The sequence below is a fragment of the Quercus lobata genome, chromosome 2 (assembly GCF_001633185.2).
Source record: "Quercus lobata isolate SW786 chromosome 2, ValleyOak3.0 Primary Assembly, whole genome shotgun sequence".
NCBI lineage: Eukaryota > Viridiplantae > Streptophyta > Magnoliopsida > Fagales > Fagaceae > Quercus > Quercus lobata.
This window is the reverse complement of record NC_044905.1, coordinates 92,505,887-92,530,524: the sequence shown is the minus strand read 5'-3', so window position 1 is coordinate 92,530,524 and position 24,638 is coordinate 92,505,887. Positions and strand designations below refer to the sequence as shown.

General features: G+C 32.8%; 3 protein-coding genes across 3 annotated transcripts; 2 read left to right on the top strand and 1 right to left on the bottom strand.

Annotated features, from left to right (window-relative positions):
- Positions 1–3,475: 3,475 nt before the first annotated feature.
- Positions 3,476–9,211, top strand: LOC115977222 (VAMP-like protein YKT61). The gene is made up of 6 exons (XM_031098951.1): positions 3,476–3,835; positions 4,186–4,283; positions 5,095–5,199; positions 5,375–5,440; positions 6,512–6,598; positions 8,855–9,211. Exons 1-6 carry the CDS (start codon positions 3,643–3,645, stop codon positions 8,903–8,905), a joined length of 600 nt encoding a protein of 199 aa, XP_030954811.1. The 5' UTR covers positions 3,476–3,642; the 3' UTR covers positions 8,906–9,211.
- A 2,026-nt stretch (positions 9,212–11,237) lies between these two features.
- LOC115977221 (temperature-induced lipocalin-1) lies at positions 11,238–13,161 on the bottom strand. The gene is made up of 2 exons (XM_031098950.1): positions 12,534–13,161; positions 11,238–11,809 (listed from the first exon to the last, which is right to left on the bottom strand). The coding sequence occupies exons 1-2, from the start codon at positions 12,903–12,905 to the stop codon at positions 11,624–11,626; spliced, it is 558 nt and encodes a 185-aa protein (XP_030954810.1). The 5' UTR covers positions 12,906–13,161; the 3' UTR covers positions 11,238–11,623.
- Positions 13,162–19,201: 6,040 nt separating this feature from the next.
- Positions 19,202–24,540, top strand: LOC115977220. Its single transcript, XM_031098948.1, has 3 exons — positions 19,202–19,668; positions 22,904–22,927; positions 23,814–24,540. Exons 1-3 carry the CDS (start codon positions 19,473–19,475, stop codon positions 24,113–24,115), a joined length of 522 nt encoding a protein of 173 aa, XP_030954808.1. The 5' UTR covers positions 19,202–19,472; the 3' UTR covers positions 24,116–24,540.
- The last annotated feature ends 98 nt before the right edge of the window (positions 24,541–24,638 follow it).

Here is a 24,638-nt window from a genome sequence, read left to right as displayed (position 1 = left end):
GCAAAAAATCTGATAGTCTTAGAAATCCATAATACTATCATAAATTGGAAAGAATACGAGAGTGCTAAATTCCGATTGAGTTAGATGTTTTGACAACTCAAGTAGAATCTGATTCTTTGGAGATTGATAAAAGATGATTCATATTCCATAAATCAAAGGAGCATTTGAAATGAACGGAAAGGAGAGGAGTAGAAGGAAAGAAGACTCAAATATACTAAATTACTAATTCAGTTACCTTTCCCTCTACTCCCACTTCATCCAAATATGGGATAAGGAAAGATGAATATTTCACTTTGATTTGTGCCCATTTAATGAATTAAGCAGCCCCTACTCTTTGAAAAGTAAGAATATAAGTCCTAGAAGACGATGAAACTAGACTAAAACTTTAAGTTCCTCAACTTTTTAAGGGCAGTTTCATTTTGAAATTAAAGTTGTTTTGTGTTAATTAGCCTTATTCTTTATAAATAAATTTTAATGTGAATGGACATTTGAATCTTAAATGTTTCCATTGAAAACATCAAAAGATACCAATTGAACTACAAAACGATTTTTTCTTTTTTAATAAAACCTACAAGCCTCTTGGTGGCTAACAAATTGGTTACGTGTTACTTAATAACAATAACAATATTTAACGGTGTTAATAAAGGCACATAGCAGCTTAAGTGGCATTTTTGTTTTGTTTTATATTTTTTTTTCCTCTTTCTTCCACTTTTCCTTCCAATTTTTATTTTATGGGATTCCTTCCAAATTCTTGATAACTAAACAAAGAATTAAAAACACAAAACAAATTTCAAAGCCTACAATCAAATGGCAATCAATCTTCAAACTCAATCAAATGGCATAAACATCTTATATCTCACCGAATCGCTTAAAGCCCATCAAGCCAGCCAGTTATAACCGAATTGCCTCCCTCATTCAAATGGAAACGCACCTAACTCTTCAACTAGAGTGCTATACTAATAGCCTTTTGAGTGACTCTTTTTCTTTTTCTTTTTTAATAATTGTCTTTTGAGTGACACGTAAGTTATTTGTTCCTATTCACTAACATCAGCATTTTATATCAGTAATTTGAGCTAGATGACAGTAAGATTCACATTGAAATGTGTTTAAAAAGATTATGGACAAAAATGAAATGATTTTTTTTTTTTAGAGAACCAAAATGAAATTGCCATAACTTACAAACCAAAAGCATATATAAGCTGATATTTTTTTTCTAGGGGTCTTTTGTTTTTCAATTGATAGCTTTTAATTATGACACCTAAACAATCATCATAAAGAGGAATATTATAAGTAGAAATTATATCATATTTATCGGAAAAAAAATTATGACACCTATATTTGGAACACCAGCCAAATTGCTTGCCCAAAACGAGAGAGAGAGAATTAAAAATAAAGAAAATTTTCCTTTTGATAAGTTGTCTTTCTTTAAAAATGTTTTTTATTAAAAAAATACGTAGAATTTCAACCTATAGCATTCGCTTTATGATAATTGTTTTTTATCACCAAGCAAAGACACCAATTGGTTTTTGGTGTATGTAAAGTTTATACTTCAAATATATTATTCAATAATAAGAGACTTTACCAATTAAGGTAACTAAAACCATCCTTTAAAAATTTTTGTTTGAAGCTAAAAAATAGAACACTAATGTTAAAACTATGGTCGAAATCTATACTGTTTAGTGGGCTTTAATCAGTTCTAATTTAATTTTCTGAATACTTTGTTTGTTTTTTCTAAAAATATTTTTAATATGAAATTTTTAAAAACAAATTTTTTATTTTTATTTTTATGTGTTTCATTGTGACTCATGAATTAATGAAAAATTTTATATCATTTGGCTTGCACTGAAAATTATAAATATTTTATGTAGTTGCAATAATGGTGGCCCTAGACAAAGTGATGTGGTGATGAGGGTGGTGGCAAATGTGATGGCAATGGTGTTAGCGGTGTGCTAATGGTGCTCTATATTAGTTAGGGCACGTTTCGTAGATTGTAATAGACACTGTAATGTAATAGTTATTCTTATAGTTTAGCTATTCAATAGTTTGGTTATGTTTTTATTACTGGGAATAGTCATTCTTTATGAATAGTTATTCTTTAAAATGAGGAATAACTATAACTCTTTAAAAGAGTTGTAATAGCTATTCCTAGTAAATGTAATAATTTTTAACATTAATATATTTTCAAATAAATAAATTTTCCATATCCACCTAACAATTATGGAAATAAAAAATCATCAAAAAATAACTCATCTCTCTAAAATTTAAAATATATTATTTTCTAGGAAATATATTTGTATGAATGAGATATTTCCTAAAATAGATCATAAATTTTATTCTAATGTTACAACTCACAACCAAACTAATGAATAAGTTTAGTTATTCTATTACAACATCTTTTATTCCTGGTAATAAAGATTACCATTCCTATTATAATCCATATTTAGTGTACCAAACGTACCCTTAATTTTGTAGTGAGCTAATACAGAGCAAATCATCTTAAAGTAAAGTAAATTGCAGGAAATATAATCAATTCAACCCTTATTGATTACTCTGACACTAAATTGATTAAAAGCAGGAAAACTAACTGCTAAATATTGCATCAAATTTGATAAATTCTTGCTTGGAATAAGATCACAAGTACAAAAGAAATAAACTTACAAGCATAAAGTCTTCTACAAAACCTAAGGACCACTTGAGTGCCTAAGAATTACTAGATCTTCTAAGAATCTAAAGTACAATTGATCTCATAATTGCTCTATTTTCTTCTTATTTGTGTGTGGTGTCCTTTTCTTTTAGAATTATCCTTTATATATACTTGAGGCTTTGATATTTGTGTATGGTTCCTCTTGTCATATATTTGGCTTTAATCCCTAATTAAATTACTTATGACTTGGCAATTACACTAAAGCTCCCTGCATCACTTTCCCTTACTTTGCCAAGTGTCTTGTAAATAAATAAATTGGCCCAATAACCCAAAAATATAGTAATAATATACATAAAAATTGTCAAGATTAAAAAAAAAAAAAAAAAAAAAAGAAGAGTAAAATTAAGTATTAATTAAAGTTAAGCTCCCTTATTCCAGAAGCTGTCCTTCCAGAGTAACCTCACATTGTTTCCCTAAAATTGCCCCTTTTCCACTTTTTTTAGCGATGGGGAATATGGAATAATATTTCATTGGTTAAAATTTGAATATTTCATTACAATTAATTGGTTTCTCTTGGAGAGTGACACAACATTCACTTAAAATGTACTGTATTTATTTATTTATTTAGTTTTATTACTATCCAATGCAATGAATCAACTAAAATACATGCGCACAAATCACCATTGAGCACCCTTCCCCTAAAAAAAATGTTTTTTTTTTTGGGAGAAATTAAAAAATAAAAAGTTAAAACGAGGGGATGATGAGGGTGGGTGATGTCGGTAAGGCATATAGTAGATGGTATATAGTCTGAGTCGCAGCAGATCTAAACTTTAATAAAACTATTATTCTCCTTCCTTCCCACTTCGCTTTCTTTTTCCTCACCTTTTCCACTTTCAGCGATCCCATTCCCATTATCATTCTCAACCAGAGAGATATAGAGAGAGAAAGAGACTGTTACAAACAACTATACGCAATCACACAGAGAGAGAGAGAGAAAGATGAAGATCACGGCGCTATTGGTATTGAAGTGTAACCCGGAGGGCACAGATCCGGTGATATTAGCAAACGCCTTGGACGTCAGCCACTTCGGCTATTTCCAGAGGTCCAGCGTCAAAGAATTCATCCTCTTCGTCGCTCGCACCGTCGCCAGCCGTACCCCTCCCTCCCAACGCCAATCCGTCCAGCACGAAGGTCTCCCGATCTCCTCATTTCCTTTCTATTAGGTTTTTTCTTGGAATTGGAATTCCCGTGGGATTTTATATGATTACGATTTCGGATTTATTGGCATGCGGTGAAATTGGATTTCCAAGAATACCTTTCGATTTCCAATTTCTATTATACCAAACACACACACACACACACACCAGAAACCTGGTTCTTTTGAAATTGAATTATGGAAATGTTCTTATGCTTTGCGTGTTAGAAAGTAGCATGCATAAATTATCTTCATTTGTTTATCAAGATTTTTTGGGACATTACATTCCTTCTTGGTTTTTTGTATTGTTAATGACCATTTTTCTTTGTTTTTCTGTATTTAATAGAGTACAAGGTGCATGCTTACAACAGGAATGGCATTTGTTCTTTGGGTTTTATGGATGATCACTACCCGGTTCGGAGCGCCTTTTCTCTGCTCAACCAGGTACACACTATCTCATTTTTTCTTGTGTGTGTGTGTGTGTGTTTTTTTCTTCAGGAGCTAAAAATTTGGACCTTATAAGTTTTAGATGTTGATTTTTCGTTTGGGCTTTACATTTGTATGCATTTTGTAAGCCCTTTTTTACTTATAAAAAAAAGTGTATCAATGTGTTAGATAATTGTTCGCCATGCTAAAGTTTGTTTTTTGTTTTTTGTTTTTTGTTTTGGTATTAGTTTACAGACTGGTTGAATTTTAGAGCTTCGCTGCTAATTTGATTTAATGTTCTATGGGATACAAATATATTGGCTTAAATATTAAAATTATTTAATTGGGAACTTCAATCTTGTTTTAATTTTTTTGTAATGTGAAGAACTCATTAGTATTTCAGAACTCAATAAGTAGTTCAAGTAGGTTCAGTTTCGATTCTTACCGTTACAAACACTATCTATGTACGTGAACGTTGTAGAAGACTAGGTAGTACATTTGCTGTCAAATTTTTAGAAGTTTCATGGTTGTTTAAAGTGGTAACATTTTATGCTATGCTTTAATATTGTCCTTAAGGTGGAAGGGAAAAGATTTGGAGATGGTCAGAGAAGTAAAAAAACAGGCATACTAGGATCATTATTCTTGTTGCCCTTGATGGCCACCTTCATAACCATGGTTATTCTGAAGTGTCTGTTTGGATGTAAAGGCTTGACGATGTGTGTGCATGTGCCTGTGTGAGAGGGAGAGAGATTCATGTAGGGCTGGTGAAATATTGATACTTGATTTCTGCTTGAGTTAACAAATAGATGATGATTACAATGTTTTCCAGGTGCTAGATGAGTATCAGAAAAATTTTGGTGATACGTGGAAGACTGTGCAGGCAGATAGTACCCAACCATGGCCCTATCTGAATGAAGCTTTAATGAAATTCCAGGTATTATTATTTTCCATTTTTCCTTATTGTATAAGATTGGGCCATTAGGCAGAAAATAGATTGGGTTTTTCTTTTCTTTTTCATTTCTATTTTTGTTAATTGTTGAAGCTTCAAAAGTAATTAGTTACAACTAAAAGAACTTTTTTTTTCCACCAATTCTTATTCAACTCTTCAGGACCCTGCAGAGGCTGATAAGTTGTTGAAAATTCAGAGGGAGTTGGATGAAACTAAAATTATACTCGTAAGTATAGAGTTATTGCTACAGTTGTTAGTTTACAGCTATATCTATGAACAATTGAATTATGTTCCTTTTATCTTCATGATTGTTGATTTTGATAATCATTTTCTAGTTCGATATATCATTTTTTTTTGGCAACCTTTAATGTTATCTTTTTATTAGCTTGCTAATTCTTGGTTCAGTGGTTTATGCTTAAGTTTTGGCAGACATATGGTGGTTTTAAAATTTAACAGGGTTTGATTCAATGATTTCTTCTCCTTATGTATTTTATTCAAAGAAAAGTTGAGTTGTAGGAAGTGCTGATCGAATACAGACAGAAGCATGTCATTTAGTAAAAGAAGAATATATCAGACAAATTGTTGACTTATGGACCCATCCATGTTTGGTAGAAAAGTGGGTGGTTAGCTTGCCCATGTTTATCAACTTCTACACAGGAGATATCTGTTTAACTCTCCCCTTCCCCCTTTTTTTTTCCTTCGCATGGGTCATTTTCCTTTTATTGTAAAATTTTTAATAGGTATGGTTATGGGCCAGGGCAGGGCAGGTCGAATCAGGGGGATCCCATCCCTGCCCTGTCCCCGCTTGGGTGGGGAAAACCTGCTCAGGGTGGGTTGGAAGGATTTTGTCATCCCTAATAAGGTGGATTTGACATCAACGAGGTAGAGATGAAAAAGAAAGGAGAGAGGCAATTGTGATTGTATTAAAAAGAGAAAAAATAAGTATTTTGGGGTAGGGTAATAGATTATGTTAAAAAAAAAAAAAAACTATGTATTAAATGAAAACGTATATCAATAGACATTTGGGGCAGGGTGAGCGAAAATCGTCCTTGCCTTGTCACCACTTTGGGGAGGGGAAAGCCTGTGCAGGGCAGGGTGGGTCAAGCGGGGTGGGAATTTTTTTTATCCCGAACTTTCTGTTCATTTTTTTGCTACAAAGTTTCAACCAGAATATTTAGTGAAATTTTGAAGGAATATATCTTGTTTGACTTGGTTTTGGATTTCTAATAACATGTTTGCTATGTCAGAATCCTCTCTCTCTCTCTCTCTCTCACAAGTGCCTCTTTCTTTCATACAGCACAAGACTATTGACAGTGTACTTGCACGAGGTGAGAAACTGGACAGTTTAGTTGAGAAGAGTTCAGATCTCAGTGCAGCATCGCAGGTATGTAGAGAAGATTTATGTTACCATTATGCATTTGCCACGATACGTAAACACCCATGCGCTGACACTTTTGTACTTAGCCAATTAGTTTAACTATATCTGTTGCTTATACTTCTAATCACCTGGCTATCGAATGCTTTGTGGGAGTTTTGACCTCTTTTTTTGGTGGTATTTTTGGCTTACTTATACTGTTGCTAGTATTTAGTTTATCATCTAAGCCAAAGACTTAGCTTGTATGTTGAATGTCTGTGTTTGGACAAGAGCATTCTTAATTCTTACCTATGGAGGATTTTTGAAACAAAGCTTGAGTTGGCATTGTAGAAAAATAATGGAAGACTCATGCTTGTGTGCACAAGCAGGTCTGGAAGTCCTGAGGAGTTTATCTATGGTAATATAAAGGGATTTGGGTTGTAGGGGGGGTCTGTCAGGCTTCTTGGCTCTAGCATACACAAGGTAGTCAAAGGTGATAGGTGACCTTAAGGCGCCAAGGCCCTGTATCACCCAATTTGTGAGGCTACAAAAAGGGCTAGCCTGATCAAAGCAAGACACCAAATTCTAAATATAGCTACCATTCATATAGAACTTAAATAATATGTATCTAGTGTAGTGAAATATTATAATCAAGTGTGTTGCGTGAAGTATTAGGTCTATTAATTGATTTCAAAATTGGTTGAATACAATTTAGGATTTATTAATTGTTTTAACAAATTTTTTTACAGCAAGTTTATATAAATTAATTAATCTAAAGCGTCTAAAAAAAACAGAGAGAGGACTATCAAAGCCAAAGACTATATGATTGAAATTAATATATATATATATATATATATATATTTATATAAACAAAGAGGTGATATAGAGAAAGGAGAGGGGAGGTGGGGGTGGGGAAAAGATGAAATAGAGCTACCTGAGAGGTCAGAGGTATAGAGAGAATAGGGAAAAAAATTGTGGCTCTCGCCTTTGCACCTTCAACATGGTTTAAGGCACTTACATTGCTCGTCTAGCCTCTAAGGCAAGCGCCTCACTAAAGGCACCTAGGCAAGCACCCGGCTTGCCTTTGACCATCATTAACATACCATTTTCCTTTCTGTTTGCTCTTCTATTTATTTTGACCTATGAAGTATTAGAGTTTTTTCATTATGGAATCACAAATTATTATCATTTTAATCAGTGAGTTATATATGCACCTGATGAGTCTTGAATTCATGACCTCACCCTTCACATGGTGTTCATAATCATAAGGGAGGAGGTGCCAGATCATTGGTTATTGGGGAAACACAAATTATCCAATTGGAAAATCATATGACAACTGTATTAGAAGTCCATGTGCTTTTAATGGTCAATTCTATATATCTGAGTCATGAAAGTGGTTGTATTCTTTATCCTCCTTTCCTTCTTCCTTCCCTTTCAAGCAAGATGCTTTTCATTAAATGTACCCATGCATCTATTTGGCAGTGGAATTGGTTGTATATGATGGCAATGATGATATGGTGACTTCACATCTTAGTGATACACATTTCATCAAAGAGCATAATAAACTCTCTCTCTCTCTCTCTCTCTTATTACTATAGCTCTAATTTGGTTACATCTAATTCATCTTCCAACATGTATCAATATTTTGATCTTAATTGAGTTTGACAATTATTGGAAACTTAATATGATAATAAATTTATTATTATTATTATTTTAAGGCTTGAAGCCAAAATCTTTATAGCTCAACTAGTACCTTTTGGTATTTCTGATGGAGACATCCAAAGTTCAAATCTCCTCTCCCTCATTTTAACTATTGAATTATCAAAAAATTGTTTTAAAGCTTGAAATTAAGTCTTCGGTTTGTTTCTAGTGTTTATGCCCCTATTCCCTTCCAGGACTTGGTTTTTGGGTTTTCCTTAAAAGCATCTATATCATGATCTACTTTGAATATGGTTTATTTGGAAGTTTGGAACTGCATCATGGACTTCCTTTTTCCTCTCGTTCAATGGTTAATGGATGATCTACTCATCTTTTGTCTGTTTTAGTTTTGATATTTTAAACAAATTGGTTCTGTGAGACCCAAACATTGTTCCAACAATATTTAAATGTTTGTATGCATGTTAATAAATTATAAATCATGGCATAATTTGATTAAGGTCCTATTTACTTGCACAAACCAGTATGTTTTGTTAAGAGTTCAAAAGAGATCCATTTTATCCTTTTGAAATTAACCATGGACTTAAACTTGTTGCTAATATGAGAACCTGTTGATGACGGTTGAAACAGATGTTTTACAAGCAAGCAAAAAAGACAAATCAGTGTTGTACCATACTCTAAAGCTTCTGAGGCAAGTGGCTATCCTGTAATGGGCTTGACATTTTCAAATGTCGGAAGCTGATGAATGGCAAAATGGTGATTGTAATATGTTTATATCGTTCATCAATTGTTTGCTTGGCAAAACTCTCTGGATTTTTCTCCATATTTTCTAGACGGAAGAAAGAAAGGAAATTGTGGATTGGCAGCAGATCTTTCTATTATAGTATTAATATGCCTATTGACATGCTTAATTCATATGTTGTATTATGATTTATCCATTGTGATTACATATTTATATATACACGTTGGTTTGTTCCTTGAAAGCAATTCCATTCTCTGAAATTGGAGGTATATTCATACTATAACGCGCGGTATTGAATTATTGATATGCTTGGACTTGGAGAATGGGTGTTTTTACAAGTTAAGCATAGTATCATAGTGTAGCAGTGAACCCTCTTTCGTTTCTTCCTGAGTGTGTTTTGGCCATAAAATAAAAAGTCTCTTCTGAGTTGCTATTTTAGGAACAGATGCCATATTGAATTCCCACAATTTTCGCAAAAAAAAAAAGGGTACTTACTGCGTTCAAACACAAATGAATTGCAGATTCGCGTATCAATAAAACGGATTTACCGAAATTCTGTGTTGAGAAGTGCACAAGATAAAGGAGGACCTACGATTTTATTTTTGGGTAGTGCTATTTAATAGCATTAAAAGCACTAGAATATTCCTACATGTTCTCAAATTTATCGTATCTTAAAAAAGAAAAAGAATGTTCTAAAATTAATTGAAGACTGTTGAAGGCTTTGAGAAACTGGACCTTGTCATTAATACAGGAATGGTAGAAGTGTCTGGTTAGAGCTAAAATTATGTAATCTCTACTCTCCTAGTAAAATATCTCAACTCATGAGATGAGAGACAAAAAGGGTCCAACAGTAACAGAGAAATCACAATCAATTGAAAACGCCACCTACCGGATAAGTTCCAAGGATTCCAATGGTCAAACGCCTCGGATTCTCTCGTAGGAAGTATCTTTATAATAGTTCAAAATATGAGTTATAAATATAGTGACTCTAGCGGCACATAAAATTTTGACAAGTTGAGGGGTTAGTTATAAATCAAAATAAAATAAGATTATGTTGTGACTCATCATTTTTTTTTAATAATTTGATAGTTGATAGATGGGAGACTTGAACTTTTAAAATTCTTGACAAAATGTATCACAATTTAGAACAAGGATGTTGAAAAAATGTTATAAGATTTTAGGTTAAAATGTAAATTTGCCTTCTAAGATTTACTATTTTTTATTTCAGTCTTATAAGTTGGGGTTTTGTCATTTCAATCTTCTGAGTTTCATTCCTTTCCAATTAAGTCCCGTTAATATGTTGTTAGTTTCTTTACTATTAACTTTATTTATTTTTATTTAATTTTTAATTTTAGAAAAAATGTAGTAACCATGAAGAACCACAATTACTCTGCACTAGAAATGATTGGTTCTACTGTCAAAAAAAAAAAAGAAATGATTGGTTCTGAGGCTGCGTTCCAACCGATTCCTCTTTTTTCTTTTTCTTTTTTAAATTTCAATTAACGTTTTTTATAAAATTAAGAAATAAAAAATAAAAAAAATAAAAGTTAACGGTAAAAACTAACAACAGATTAACGAAAAACTTAATTGAAAATAAATGAAACTTAAAGGACTGAAATGACAAAACCTAAACTTATAGAACTAAAATGAAAAATGGTGAAACTTAGAAAGTGAGTTTTAAATTTTAGCCAATATTTTATTATACTCAATAGATTAGTTATAATTGACCACATTTATTGGTTTTCTTATTAGTTTACTTTTTCTATTATTACTTTTTGTTTAAATTTGAATACAACTAATAATTTTAGAGTTTAACTTATTTTTAGTCCTTTTTTAGAAGGATAAATCCTTTTGTTTTAAATATACAATAACAAATGATAGTAAGTTTTAATTTTTATATTTATTTTATTTAGTTAGTGAATATGTGACAATTTTTCTTTAAAATAAAAAGATATTCCGATTAAAAAAAAAAAAGTACCGAAAGAAAACCAAATCCATAATTTTGAACATCTTTATTGAATATAAAATTTCCTCCTCAAATAAATCTCTCTACTAATCATAACCTGCTGCATATCTATTTTGTTTTCCTTAATCAAAGTCTAAATAAAAGATTTCTATATTATTTTATTCTTTTCCTTTTCTTCTTTATTACCTTTGCTCATATTTCTATAAGTCACAGCGTGTCTAGTGACAATAACTTTGCAATCCCTACCAAAAAATAAAATAAAATAAAAAAATAAAATTGAGACAGTAAAAAATTAAAATGTAAGCTGTAAAAAGTAGTGGAATCATCATTGAAAATTTTTATCGAACTTTCACATTAAAGCAAACTCAAAACGGCCCCAGTGAAATATAAGGACATTTTTCAGAACTTCAACTTCATAGTTTAGGCTTAACAGTACCACTAAAAAAAATAAAATAAAATAAAATTCAAAGTCTAGGGCCTAGGCACCCAACATATTACATATACCTGTTTAGCAACAAAAAAAAAAATATTACATATACCCATTCTTGCTTTACAAAAACTAAAATAGCCAGCAAAAAATAACACAAATATATCCCTAATCTGGATGCTGCAATCCGGGGTGGTTTTGATCTTTATTTATGTATATATTGGACACAGTCAAACCACGGTATATAAACAACCACTATTCTCCCTATTTTCCAAAAAGGGATTTAAAATACCAAAAGCCTTTGGTGTCCTTAGGGCCTTCCTCTCCCGAAGGTGGAGGATCACTCTGTGGTGTCTTGTGGAGCTTGCTAACATCATAGCCCTCATCTGTGGCCTTCTGAAGTAGCTGATTGTAAATCTCTTCATCTAGGTGGGTTTGCCTGCATAATATCTAAGGAAAAACCACCAAAAAGAGAAATAGAATTAATTGATTCTGATTTGTGATACCATTTATGCCTAGAAAATATCTGAAGAAAACACAAAATTTTAGAATATTTATGGAAAATTTTGACAATTGGGTATCTTTTAAACTTGAGAAAATTTTCATATGCAAGGATAAACTTGTAAGTTACAACAAGCCAACTATTGTAAGGAAAGATATATAAGCCATTATTTTATTATCAAGGAATCATCCAACTAAGTTATTAACTCTTTCTCCAAAAAAAAAAAAAAAAGTTTACTAACCCTGAACTCCCCTTATAAACAAGCATTCTTTTTCCTTTTTATGAATAAAATAATTAACAATGAAGAGAGAACGGAATTCATAGGCCTAATAGTAAGCCAACCTCAAAAAACAAATACACAAAAATTAGAAACAAATACCGAACAAATTTCACTACTAGCGAATTATGATTAGTGTAACATCATTTTCGCATTGAACCATGACCTAACTCATTTTTATTATACCACCTCCACATATAGTTTGTAATCGTAAAATATGTTGTGAAATTTATTGTAGCATCATACTATCAAGGAACAAGTAATTGAAATTGTGCAAAACCAAATAAAACCAAGCATATAAAAAAAAAATAAAAAATCAAGAACAATATCAATAATGAATCTAAAAGATCACAAATTGACATTAAAAAAATAGATGAAAAGGTTGAAAGGCATACCCAAAGAGACTTCCTGGTAGGCTGGCCAATCAAGGCATACTGATAATCATCATCAAGGTACAAAACCCAATAGTCCCCAACCACAGGGATGATGGGCAGGAATGGAGGGACATAGAATCTAACTTTGAGCTTAGCCTCATCACTTTTGGGATCAGCCTTGTATGCACTGCCCTCTATGTACCCTCTTTTCCCATCAGTCCAGGTCTCATTCAGCACATTCACAGTCCCATCCTCTCTCAGAGTGTATGTAGCCCTTGTGTTCACACCATTCTTGGGCTGAAACCTTGATGGGAATGAAGCTATCTCATACCACCGTCCCATGTACCTGTTTAGGTCCACACCCTTCACCACTTCCATCTCTTTGTTGGCCATAATTGCTTGTGTTGCGTGTCACAGTTGTTGCAGAAGAGAGACACAAAGAGAGTTTTAATTTGAGCTCTTTTGCTTTCTGGGATTTTGAGGGTTTGTCCTGGTGTAGGCTGGTCACCTTTTGATAAGGTCGAAGTGATCGATACGTGGAGGCCTATGAACCTTACGTCTGTGGCGTATACTAATATGGGAGTTTCTAGTACATTTAGGGTCTTTTTCTTTCTTTCTTTCTTTTTTCTTTTTTTTGGGTAATTTGAGAGAGTCCTAACGTGGTGAGTAAGCTTTTGTTTGGCTAAGAAACAACAAACGAAAGACTTGGTGATGAAGAAAAAAACATGGGGCCGAATGTGTCAATATCCAGATCAAGAGTTTGAAGGTATTGAGTAAACTTGGGATTGGGCGTATAAAGGTCCCACAGGGAACAGAACGGGAAAAGAGCGAAAATTTTGATAGTAACTTATTTTTTTGTTTTGAGAATTTGATAGTAACTTATTAAATGAGATTTTTGATCCTATAAAAAGAGGATGATTAATATTTTCCTATTCTAGACTATTCTTTGAGCATTAATCAGGTTTGTCGGCAATAATAAATATGATGTCTATTATTAATATCACTTTTTTCATTTATCAATAATCATTCACTACATTAGTACTTTATAAATTTTTTTGTAAAATCATTTGTATCACTAGCATTATTCGATGAAAACCAATAAAAAATTAGTTACATCAATATCTATAAAAATGTTGTAAAATAGTTTATGATCATAACATTACTCAACCAATGCAAGGAGATTATGGTTACCCGTTTAATTTGCATTAACGTCAAGTTCTTTATTTCGGAAAATTATTGTGTACTCCCGAAATACCATAAATGTATACTTCCTCTTCTCACATGAATTGTGAGTTCCACTAATTAAATTCATGAGGGGACCCACCATTTATGTGATGTGAGAGGAAAAAATACACATTTATGATACTATGGGAGTACCTAATAATTTTCCCTTTATTTCTTTCTTTTTGCCCAAGTTTCATTAAAATAACCAGACCACATCCCTATCCCCAAACATAAAATATCATAACCTTATCCACCATATTGAGGGATAAGATTTACACACACAACAAATTCGGTGGACCTTGTAACTAGCAAGGTGCCAACTACTAGACAAAACATGCACAATAGATGAAGATGTTCACTAATTATTGACTGTTGTAGATAGCCATGAAATTATAAATAAACATGTACTATAAGGACACTTTTTTTTTTTTATATATATATATATAAGAGACGTCATTCTTTGTAAAGAAGATCTACTTTTTTTTTTTCAAAGAAAATAAGAAATACTTACCCCCATTGTTTTTTAGTTTTATGCTTAAAGCCTTAATCAACTCTTTTTATTAAAGGGAAAACATAATGCATTTCTTTTATAAAAAAAACTCTTTTTTATTTATATGGACTATGTTCATGCCCCATTCAAATTCTAAGCCTTGCATCGTTGGGCTTAGCAATGAATAATGCCTAGTCAACTTATGTTTTTGTTGATGCTTAGGCCCAAATAAATTGATTATATGGTTTTTTTTTTCCAAGGCCTACTATTATTTAAGCCCAATTTTTTTTTTTTTTTTTAAATTTCATTTTCCCTTGGTATTTCCACTTATTGAAGCCCATTTATCATGTTTGCTCCCTTCCCTCATATGGACTTTGACCCTAGTTTCATTATTTTTAAGCTTAGTTCATTTACATAGCCCTCATCCTGCTCACTTGTGACAGGCTTAAGAAAAAAGGTTTTTGGACTCAAAATTTTTCTTTACATATTTATTTACTTCATTGGGCTTCCTTAGTGGGCTTGCCCATATTCTTGGGAGTGTTAGGATTTCAAAAGTTCCTGAAGGTATGGGTAAGGTTTATTTTCACATACCTATATCATATACTCATGGTTTGACCCTTCCTTTAAAAGAGATTTTGGATATGCCTGAACTTATAGCATGACATGAACTTGTCGTTTGGTTTCTTATTGTCTTTTGCTTCTTGTTTGTTTGTTTTTTCCCTTTATATTATGTTTACATCTATCATATGCATGATAAACTTGTAAAACAAGTGATACACAATATGGGCTTTTCTACAGCTCCTATGTAAGTGTAGTACTGATAGTCCTATCAGCACTCAGCAGTTAAATACCAGACAGCTGCTAGCTGAGCGTAGCAGTAGGCGATGCAAGAATTTCCATAATAAAGCAGAGAGAGAGAGAGAGAGAGAGAGAGAGAGAGATGTAATTTGCAATCGAACCAATACAAATGCTCCTTCGTCTCGGATTGGATACAACCATGAACCGCAACTTTTTATCTTATCGTGGTGTGCTTTATTCTGGCATTTTCTGGCATTGCTTCGCCTACTACTACTTTCAGCTGGCAACCCATAACCATTATGGTACAAAAGTTCTGAACTATATGACTATATCACAAGTCTAAAAGATGAGCAACGCAATGGCAATCTCTCCTTTCAGAAAGAGGAGAGATCGAGAAAGAGCAGAAACTAGAAAGTGGAAAAAAAGAAAAAAGAAAAAAAAAAGCTGCTACTCTTTCTCTTCTATTTTTTCCACTCTTCACCATACTTGTAACATCAACAAGTTCAATGCATACTTTCTTCCCAAGGGCAGCGTATCATTTTACTTCACTAAGCCAAGCCAATTCCCCAAAGCCAAAGATCTCGTACAAGACCCAATACTTCCCTCAGCTACTAGCTAGAACACTTCACCTTCCAAGTTCCAACCAAATAGCTACAAAATCTTCTATTAAACGTACCTCGATCATCAACAACCACTACTGGCAACATGGAGCTCCCATCGTTTTGCCTATACTGGCTGGAACATTGCCCCCAAATTCCAAGCTCTCAGTTTTCATCGAAGTACTGTTTCTAAAAACACAAAAAGAACTTTCTGGGTGATTCTCACATATAATCTGGTTGTCAAATACGCGATCTTGGTTTTCTTTAAAGCAGAAATTAAACAACAGTCCTAGTACTTCTTAGTAATTAAAAAAACATGAAATTATTAGTGTTAATAATGAAATACAAAAAGCACTCTTCTAGGTGTTACTCAAATTAAGCACAAGATCACTATCTGGGTGTTCATCAAAATACCAAAAAAAAAATCTTAAAATTGTGATGTTATGATTCTAGCTGTAATGAGTTTGTTTCAATGTATTTTTTTAACATAGATATTATATATGAGAATCAATGCCATTAATTTGGAAAGGACTCTTACAAGTCTGCAGAGACATTGGGGTACTACTTAAATTCACAAGCAGCATTGGCTGATTTTGCAATTTTGATTAGGAGCTTGAAGCAAAATCTACCATATGAAGCATCCCCAATTGTGGGCTTTGGTGGGCCTTATATATATATGGAGGAAGTAATAAGTTCAAACTTCCCCAGTTAGCAACCAAAAAAAAAGTTCAGACTTCCCCACTTGGCTTTGGATGATTTTGTTTATAACTAATTTTATTTTAATCAAAGTGAAATGATGTGAAGTAGTGGGAGTTGCTTTCTTGATTTTGAAACATAGTATTCAGGAACATAGTATTTTAATCAAAGTGAAAAAAAAATTATATATATAATAATTTAAATTTTTTTATTTGTTTACCCTTAAAAAAAATTAGGAACACCCTTAAGCAAAATCAGGAACACCCTCAAATGAAAAAAAAAAATTATATATATATATATATTATTTGTTCTACTTTCAAGCAAAAAAAAATTTTGAACTAAAATCTGGAAAAAGAAAAAATGTAACAGAGCAAGCCCACTGCCCACCCAGGGAAAAAAAACCCAACATCAATCCTAAACAACAAATGGAAAAGCAAACCCAATCTAAAGAAAAAAAAAACAACATATGGCAAACCCAACAGATGGTAGCAAACCCACGAATTCTCCAAAAAAAAACAAACAAACCAAAACCCAATATACGTGTCCGCCAATTGGGATATTTGAATTAGGGGAAGTAAAGGCATGAGAGGCAATTAGCCTAACTTACCAATAAAAGACAAAATTAAATTATGTTAGGACTTAGGCACTAGGTAGGCAGTGGGTTGGCTGTGGATAATGCATATGGGGTGTGTGCTAGTGCACAGTGGAGTGTGTGCTAATAGTTAGCAAAGAAAAATAATGAAGCAATTAATAAATAATAATTAATAATTTAATTAACCAATACATTATAAAAGACAAACAAATGAAATTATGTTACGCTAAATAACAATTAATAATTTTATAATTAATAAAACACCTTGAGAAATTATGCTTATTAAGGAATACTTTAAGAAAAATTCTTTGAGTCACATCACTGTTTGAGAACTCTGTAAAGAGTTTGCTTTGAACTTAGTGATGGTGAAAGAAAAAGCGCTAGTGTGCAACATGAACTGTCGAGGAGATCGATTGACAATGGTAAGAAAAATAATGCGGCTTTGAGGCATGTTGAAAACATATTTAACATGAGCTGCACTGCTACTGCTAGTCCTATAATTTGATTCATATAAAAGTATTTGGACCTCTTTCATTCAATCTCATGCATCATTTTGGTCATGGAGCTACAAAAGTTAAGAGAAGAGAACGCAAAACTTGAATAACTTTGTTTTTCTGAAGGAGTAGTCATTTTCTGTCAGGAACGCTATGTCATTTACAACCCCGGCGTATTTCGGATCCAGCAACGGTTGTGGGGAGTAAGGATTTGTTGGCATAGTTGTTTACCTAAGCTAGTTTCTACTTGTGGGAATTTTTTTTATGTGTGTTATGTTGCAATTTCTCACGCTTACTTGATTTCATTTTCACTCGATATACTCAGCTTGGGACTAGTTACTGTCAGCTTTCATTTATACGGCCATGGTGAATTACCCAACGGAAGCCAATTTTCTGAGGCCACTACCTAACGATCCTGGGACTAGTATGCATACAACTCAAATTTCAAAATTTTAAAATTCAAGGATCTATCTATTGATGATTTTATTTTCCTTTCTTTTTTCTTTTGGCCATGAAGATGAGCAATATTCCTGTGCCTTGGTCAAAAGCATTAGCCCAATAATATATATAACTAGCATGTAGATACACATGATCTAGTGTTTTGACAAAAAAAAATTATGATGAAAAAATGAAAAATATTAAAATAATGATACATAGTCTTTTATTAAATTAGGAATTTTTTTAAATCTTTGTGAATGGGTTGAAGTCTTGAAGGAATCATTGAATTATTGAAAGGTTTTTTTATTTTTTGTTTTTGAAAGGCTAAAAAAATGGCATTTTTATTAATTATTTTTTTGTGGTTCAACTTAATCTTGTTGGTGTTTAGAATATTTTTACTATTATTTGGACAAATTTTTGTTGTTGTTATTTGAGGTTTTTACTTTTATTTAAAGGGTTAGAGATTATCTATGAGGGCCAAGCGGGCATCTTAAGTCAAGAAGTGTTCAATATTTTATATGAGGATATATGAGGGCCAAGATGTGTTCAATATTTTATTTGAGGATATATAAGTGGGCATCTTAAGTCAAGAAGTGTTCAATATATGAGGGCCAAACAGTTTAAAAAGAATTATTTATACTGTATTTTAAGAAATCGTTCAATGTTATGAACACCCCAGCAAACAAGCAGTGGCATTGCCACTAATTTAGGTCCCACTTTGGTTTCGGGAAAGTTTTCCATCATTAACAGTAAAAAAATAATAATAATAATAATAATAATAATAATAATTTGAATAAACATAATTAAAAAAAGTGTCCATAATCAAATAAACTAGAAAAAATAAAAAAAAATTATATCAAACTAAAACATAATCTTATTTTTTCTTAAAACTAAAAAAAAAAAATGTTATTTTTACAACATTTTTACACTAAATTTTAGTTGTAAGTTGTTACTTACAGTTATTAGTAGACTAAAAGGTAATTTCAATAACAAATCCAAATTAGAATCATTAATAACTTGTTATTTATAATTTATTGTAAAATTATTATAAAATAAATTTTGTGAATAACCGAATATTGCTTAAATTTTTTTTTTTTTTAAATTGTCAAACACATAGCTCAAATCTCTTACCCAAGAAGCTTCTCAACAAAAACGAAGGGTAAGTCCAATGGTCAAAAAGAATACACAGAAAAATTAACAAATATTTTAAGGAAATTTTTTATGTGAAAATAAAAAATAAAAAAAATTTATAAAAATAGTATAAAAACTTTCTTAAAATAGTATATAAACAAAAACTTAAATAACTGTTACATGTACCCAAGAATATATATATTGGAATCCGTTGACGTAAATAAATTGGGATCCAACAAATAACCCAATAGCGAAATCTACTTCACATTTTAGATCAGAATATCAGCAGAAAAACTGGTATGCTAAAATTTTACAGCTTCTCGATGTGAAGACACCGACTTCTTCAAATTTCAAGAAAAAAAAAGAGTACATATTAAAAACATGAAAACGAGTATGCATTCATAGAACTTAAACAGTACTTCATTGGATCTCACTTTCTCACAAACACACAGACACACAGAGACAGAGACAGAGACACACAAGTCACACAGGAGAGAAATGTCAAGGCGATCTACCACGTGCTTGCGGTGTTGTCTGGTTGTGTTTGCAGTAGTATCAGCTTTAGCAGTGTGTGGTCCGGCTCTGTATTGGAGATTGAAGGAGAGTTTAAAGCTTGGTGGCTCTTCCAAACCTTCTTGTCCTCTTTGCACGTGTGAATGCCCTCCTCCTCTCTCCCTTCTCAAGATTGCTCCTGGTATAACACCCTTCTCTTCTCTTTCTATCTGGGTTTTCTTTTTTGATTGATTTGGGTGCTTGGATGCTGTAAATTTCTGATTTTGATTGATTGTATGTTGATTCGAGTGAAATTAAGCAATACCCAGATCATAAATTTGTGTTTTTGATTCGATGTGGTGGCTGATTTAGTGAATTACTTTGAGAAACTGAAACCCAATTCAGGTTTGGATTTGTTTTACTACTCTGTTTTGATTATGAGCTGAATTGTATGAGATTAAGGGGGTGCCCAATTCGTCGATTTGGAATCTGATCTTTCCTGCTTGGCCTTTTAGAACAGTTAAATTTCAGTTCAGGCTTAGATTTATAGTGAAACTAAGAGTTACTTTATATTTGCCATTTCGAGATTTTTTATTTGGAGTAATTTCTAGTTTTGGATTCTAATTTGTGAACTTTTTATTTCTATTTGGGTTTAACTAACTTATTGAAATAAAAGGAAACCCATTTCAGTTTCTGGGTGTTATATGTATATTGAATGGAACTAAACGGAGCCCACTTTGTGTTTGAGAGATCTCCACTTGATGGTTTTAAATTTCTTCTTTGATCCCATAGATGTTCCCATGCATCTGTAGGAAAGTCATGAAGATCTGACCTTGTATTATTTTACATCCTCTATTCACATGACAGACCTTTTTCCCCCCTTGATTTTTTCCATAAAACTACTGCTATTTAGCATATCTTAAGAGGAACTGCAAGTCTGCAACCAAGCTTTATTTGGGCTCTATGAAGTCCTTTCTAGATCTGAGTTCACACATGATCATGCACTCAGTTTTGTGGCAGAAAGATTTATTATTGCCTTTATTAAGAAGCCTCTGGCCTTTAACTAGTGGTGACTTAAATAACCATCTTTTTAACTCCATGGGTGCTCAGAAATGTCTGAATATGGAATAGTTAATTGACCAACCATGAGATGGCTAGTCAAACACCATACCAATATTGATGTTCACCCACCCCCAAGCCTAGAAAAGAGAAAAGAGAAAAGAGAAAAGGTAAATGGAAATCTGCATGAAACTGTTTCTCTTAAACAATCCAAGTAGAATTTTGATGCAGGACAAGACCAAAACTGATGCAACACCACAATTGAAGAATAGAAAATAAAATAATGTTGGAATCAACACGTAGGCTTGAATGGAATCGGCACCAAGTAAGAGAGAAAAAAACCTAGGAATCTGCACCTAGGGTTGCTTGGAATCAGTACCAAGCTATTGAAGGAAAAACTCCAACAATAACTTTCATTACTCAAGCAAACTGTAAAACAATACCTAACCCTGTTCTTTAAAATATAGTAAGAAAATGAATTAAATTCCTAAACCAAGTTAGAAAATTAACTAATTCTACGAACATATTTTAAGAAAAGGAATTAAATTCTTAAACCAAGTAAGAAAAGAAAATACTTTAAATTCCCAAACCAAGTACTTAGAAAGATAGAATTTCACCGCATGAACATAAGTTATGAATGTAACTCCTGTGCTCCTATGAACAACAGTTCTCTGCCTTACTATATTTAGAATTGTGGTTGATAAAATAAATACTAGAAATTAATTGATTAGGCCCTAGGCCCAACTGAAAGCAAGCTCCATCCTTAAGGCCACTGGTTAGGCTATCTTCTTCCTACGTCTACATCTATAATTTTGAGTGATTGGAGACTTGTACCTTGCATCCACCCCAGAAGTTTTGCAAGTTGCATTATTTCGTTATATTTGTTTACACTGGTAGTATGAATATGATACCTTCACAGATATTTGTCACGCTGTACTTAAGTATGGTGGTAAGTTGGTGTCATTAATGAGGTACAGATTTCTATAGACTTGTCGTTTGACATGGTGATTCAACCACTGTTGCAATTGATCCTAAAAACTCAGAATGAATTTGAGAACGTAGGAAGCATTTCAAGTTAGAATGAAAATAGAACAGAGATCTTATGTGTTTGTTATATCAGTTAGCAAAACTCTTATTTTATCATGAATAATTTGGGACTTGGTCAAATTAGGGCACATATGTGGCTTCACAATACTTGACAAATCTCGTTCTGGAGATCTACAATAAGTTGAGAAATGCTGTCCAGTGCTGTTGTACCAATGATCTTTCCTTTTGTTTGGTTCAAATTATGGCACCACAGCTGGAGTATACAAGAACACCATTATAATGAGAGAGGAACCCAAAAACCCCATTCATGCTATACATATGAACCCTACTTTTCCACTGATATGGCTGCCATGCCCATCCTGTGACCTTGACCTTAATGGTTGTGAGTCAGGGGGATACATTTTTTATATAAGGATTTACTGTACATATGTGTTTTGAAAAGTTTTGTTGACTGATTTGTTTCAACCAGTTTTTTTTTGAACTATTTATATCATTCAGTAATAAAAACAATGTCAATGGTTATTTGGTTTGATTCAGACTGTCCCATCCTTTCCTTCAAATTTTGGTATTTTCATGCTTTCATTTGTAAATAGTGGAATAGGGTTATTACCCAGATCTGGTCCCACCTAAGTGGATCCTATCTAGGTGCTTTCATAGTGAATAAATATAAAATTGGAAATGATCTGCCCGAAATACTTCTTGTTTCAGCTGAGCCCATATGTGATCTCATGATTTTGATGTCTCTTTTGACACATGACTGTGACTTGTAGTTAGGCCTCTTTGTGCTTGGTGATGCTTCTTCATTGTTGTCAATCTCTGATGTTAAACTTAAAAAGAATTAACTGGCTATTTTTCTGGATGTTAAGGAAATGTCATTGGCCAATCTGTCTATTACCATCCAGCTATTATGATGATGAAAGCACAAGGGTGGGCTGAAAGAATAAAATAAAATCCAAATGTTTGCTATTAGAAGATATGAAGATAACCATTTGTTTACCTACTTATCAAAAAAGATTTGTGGTTTACCTATAGTTTATCTGGAAGGTTTTCTACATGCTTCTATATGCCTTCTCGTACATCTGTTTTCATGCATTATTTTGGATTTATTCGTATGCAGCCTTTTTATTCCTGGTTTTGCACAAATGAATTTGGCTATTGAAATTATATGTAGATTTGGAATGTCCATTATTGATATCCTAATCTTTTCTACTTTATTTCTTGTTACACAGACTCTTTTGAATTTCAAAATTCCAATTTTGCTCTAATCTGAAATAAATTATTGTATATATACTAATATTGGCCATCTCTGGGCTTTTTCAATTCTCTTGCAGGGCTAGCCAATCTCTCTGTCACAGGTTAGAGTTCATCCTCCTGACTTAATTTGGTGAAGAAATTACCATGTTAACATAATTTACATTCATCTATGTTCTGTTAATTTAGTAAAGAAATTCCTATGCTACTCAATATTCATCACATTCATCTTTATTCTGTTGAAAATGAAGAATTTATACTGAAGAATCAAAGTCCATCTTTTATATTTCTTTCTGTGCTTCTTTCCTTTAAAAGGAATTGTGGCTTGTCAATTTTCTATGGTTTTATAAACTTTTTGTGCATATGTTTGGACCACGCATACTATGTCTTTTCCAGTGTCCATCCACAGATTAGATTGAATTTTTATTTTCTAGGTTGAAAATGTGGATATAACATAAGAACCATTTTCTTTCTAAGTTTTGTCAACAATGAGTTGGCTTGTATTGATAAAAGATTTTAACTAATATGTTCTTGTAAATTTGCATTTCTAGTACATTTAATTTTTGTTAGGAACTAGTGTTGCCATAAAGTTGATTTTGCCAACTATGGAGCTCCAACCTTTCCATGTCCATTTATCTCTTTGCCAAATGGCCCTTTTGTCTTGGCTCTTGCTCAATCGTTCCCTTTCATCTGTTGATTCTTCACGCTATTTCTTTAAAAAGTATAAAATCTAAAGTACCTTTTTATAACATACCTTAAATTATGCCACAATCAGAATAAAAATTTTAGGGAATTCTTCTGGTTGTTGGCCCGTTGGGGCCTAATTTATAACCTTTGCATGAGGATCAATTTAGGTTTTGTCATGACATTCTTAGCCACCAAATGCTTCCTGCTTCTACCATCTGGAAAGCCTTAACTCTTGCTTTGCCCTATGGTTCATCTTTCTAGTTATTTGCTCATTTATGTGATGTTCATTGTGCTGATGAACAGATTGTGGAGGTAATGACCCAGATCTCAAGCAGGAGATGGAGAAGCAATTTGTGGACCTTCTAACAGAGGAGTTGAAACTGCAAGAGGCTGTTTCTGAGGAGCGTGTTCGCCATATGAACATTACCTTTGCTGAAGCTAAAAGGGCGGCTTCCCAGTACCAGAGGGAGGCAGAAAAATGCAATGCTGCCACTGAAACCTGTGAGGAGGCCAGAGAGCGGTCTGAGGCACTGCTGATCAAGGAGAGAAAGGTGACTTCATTGTGGGAGCTTAGAGCCCGTCAAATGGGTTGGGAAGGGGAATAGGACTGTAAAATTTGGTATAATCTTTTCAGATGTAGTGAATCGTTCTATCCGTGGTTATTATACAAGCAGGCAAGCCAAGTGCTAGTTGACACCTTGTTGAGGCAGATACTCTCTCTCAGATGACATGTATGCCAATCATTAAATTATAAATGATGTTGTAATGGATCTCTCAGCTCTACCATTTACTACTACATGCAGATATGATGTATCTGGAAATGCATTACTTGTTACAAGCATTTCCTTGCTGGTTAGGAACACAATTTCAGACTGTTTGTCATGTGTATGTAATTTCAGCTGATATTTAACCAGTTCAACCAAATTGGCTTCCACTTGGAGAACTTGATGTTTAAATATCAGATGCATACAGAATTATGAATCTTTTTATTACGCAGAAGAATGATGACTTCCATCATCAATTAGGTAAATTATTTTTCTTCAAAATCCTTTATATTGAATATGTGTGACACATTCATCACATCCGTCATCCTGTCCTTACCCATTCGAAACTCTCACAGTAAGTCTC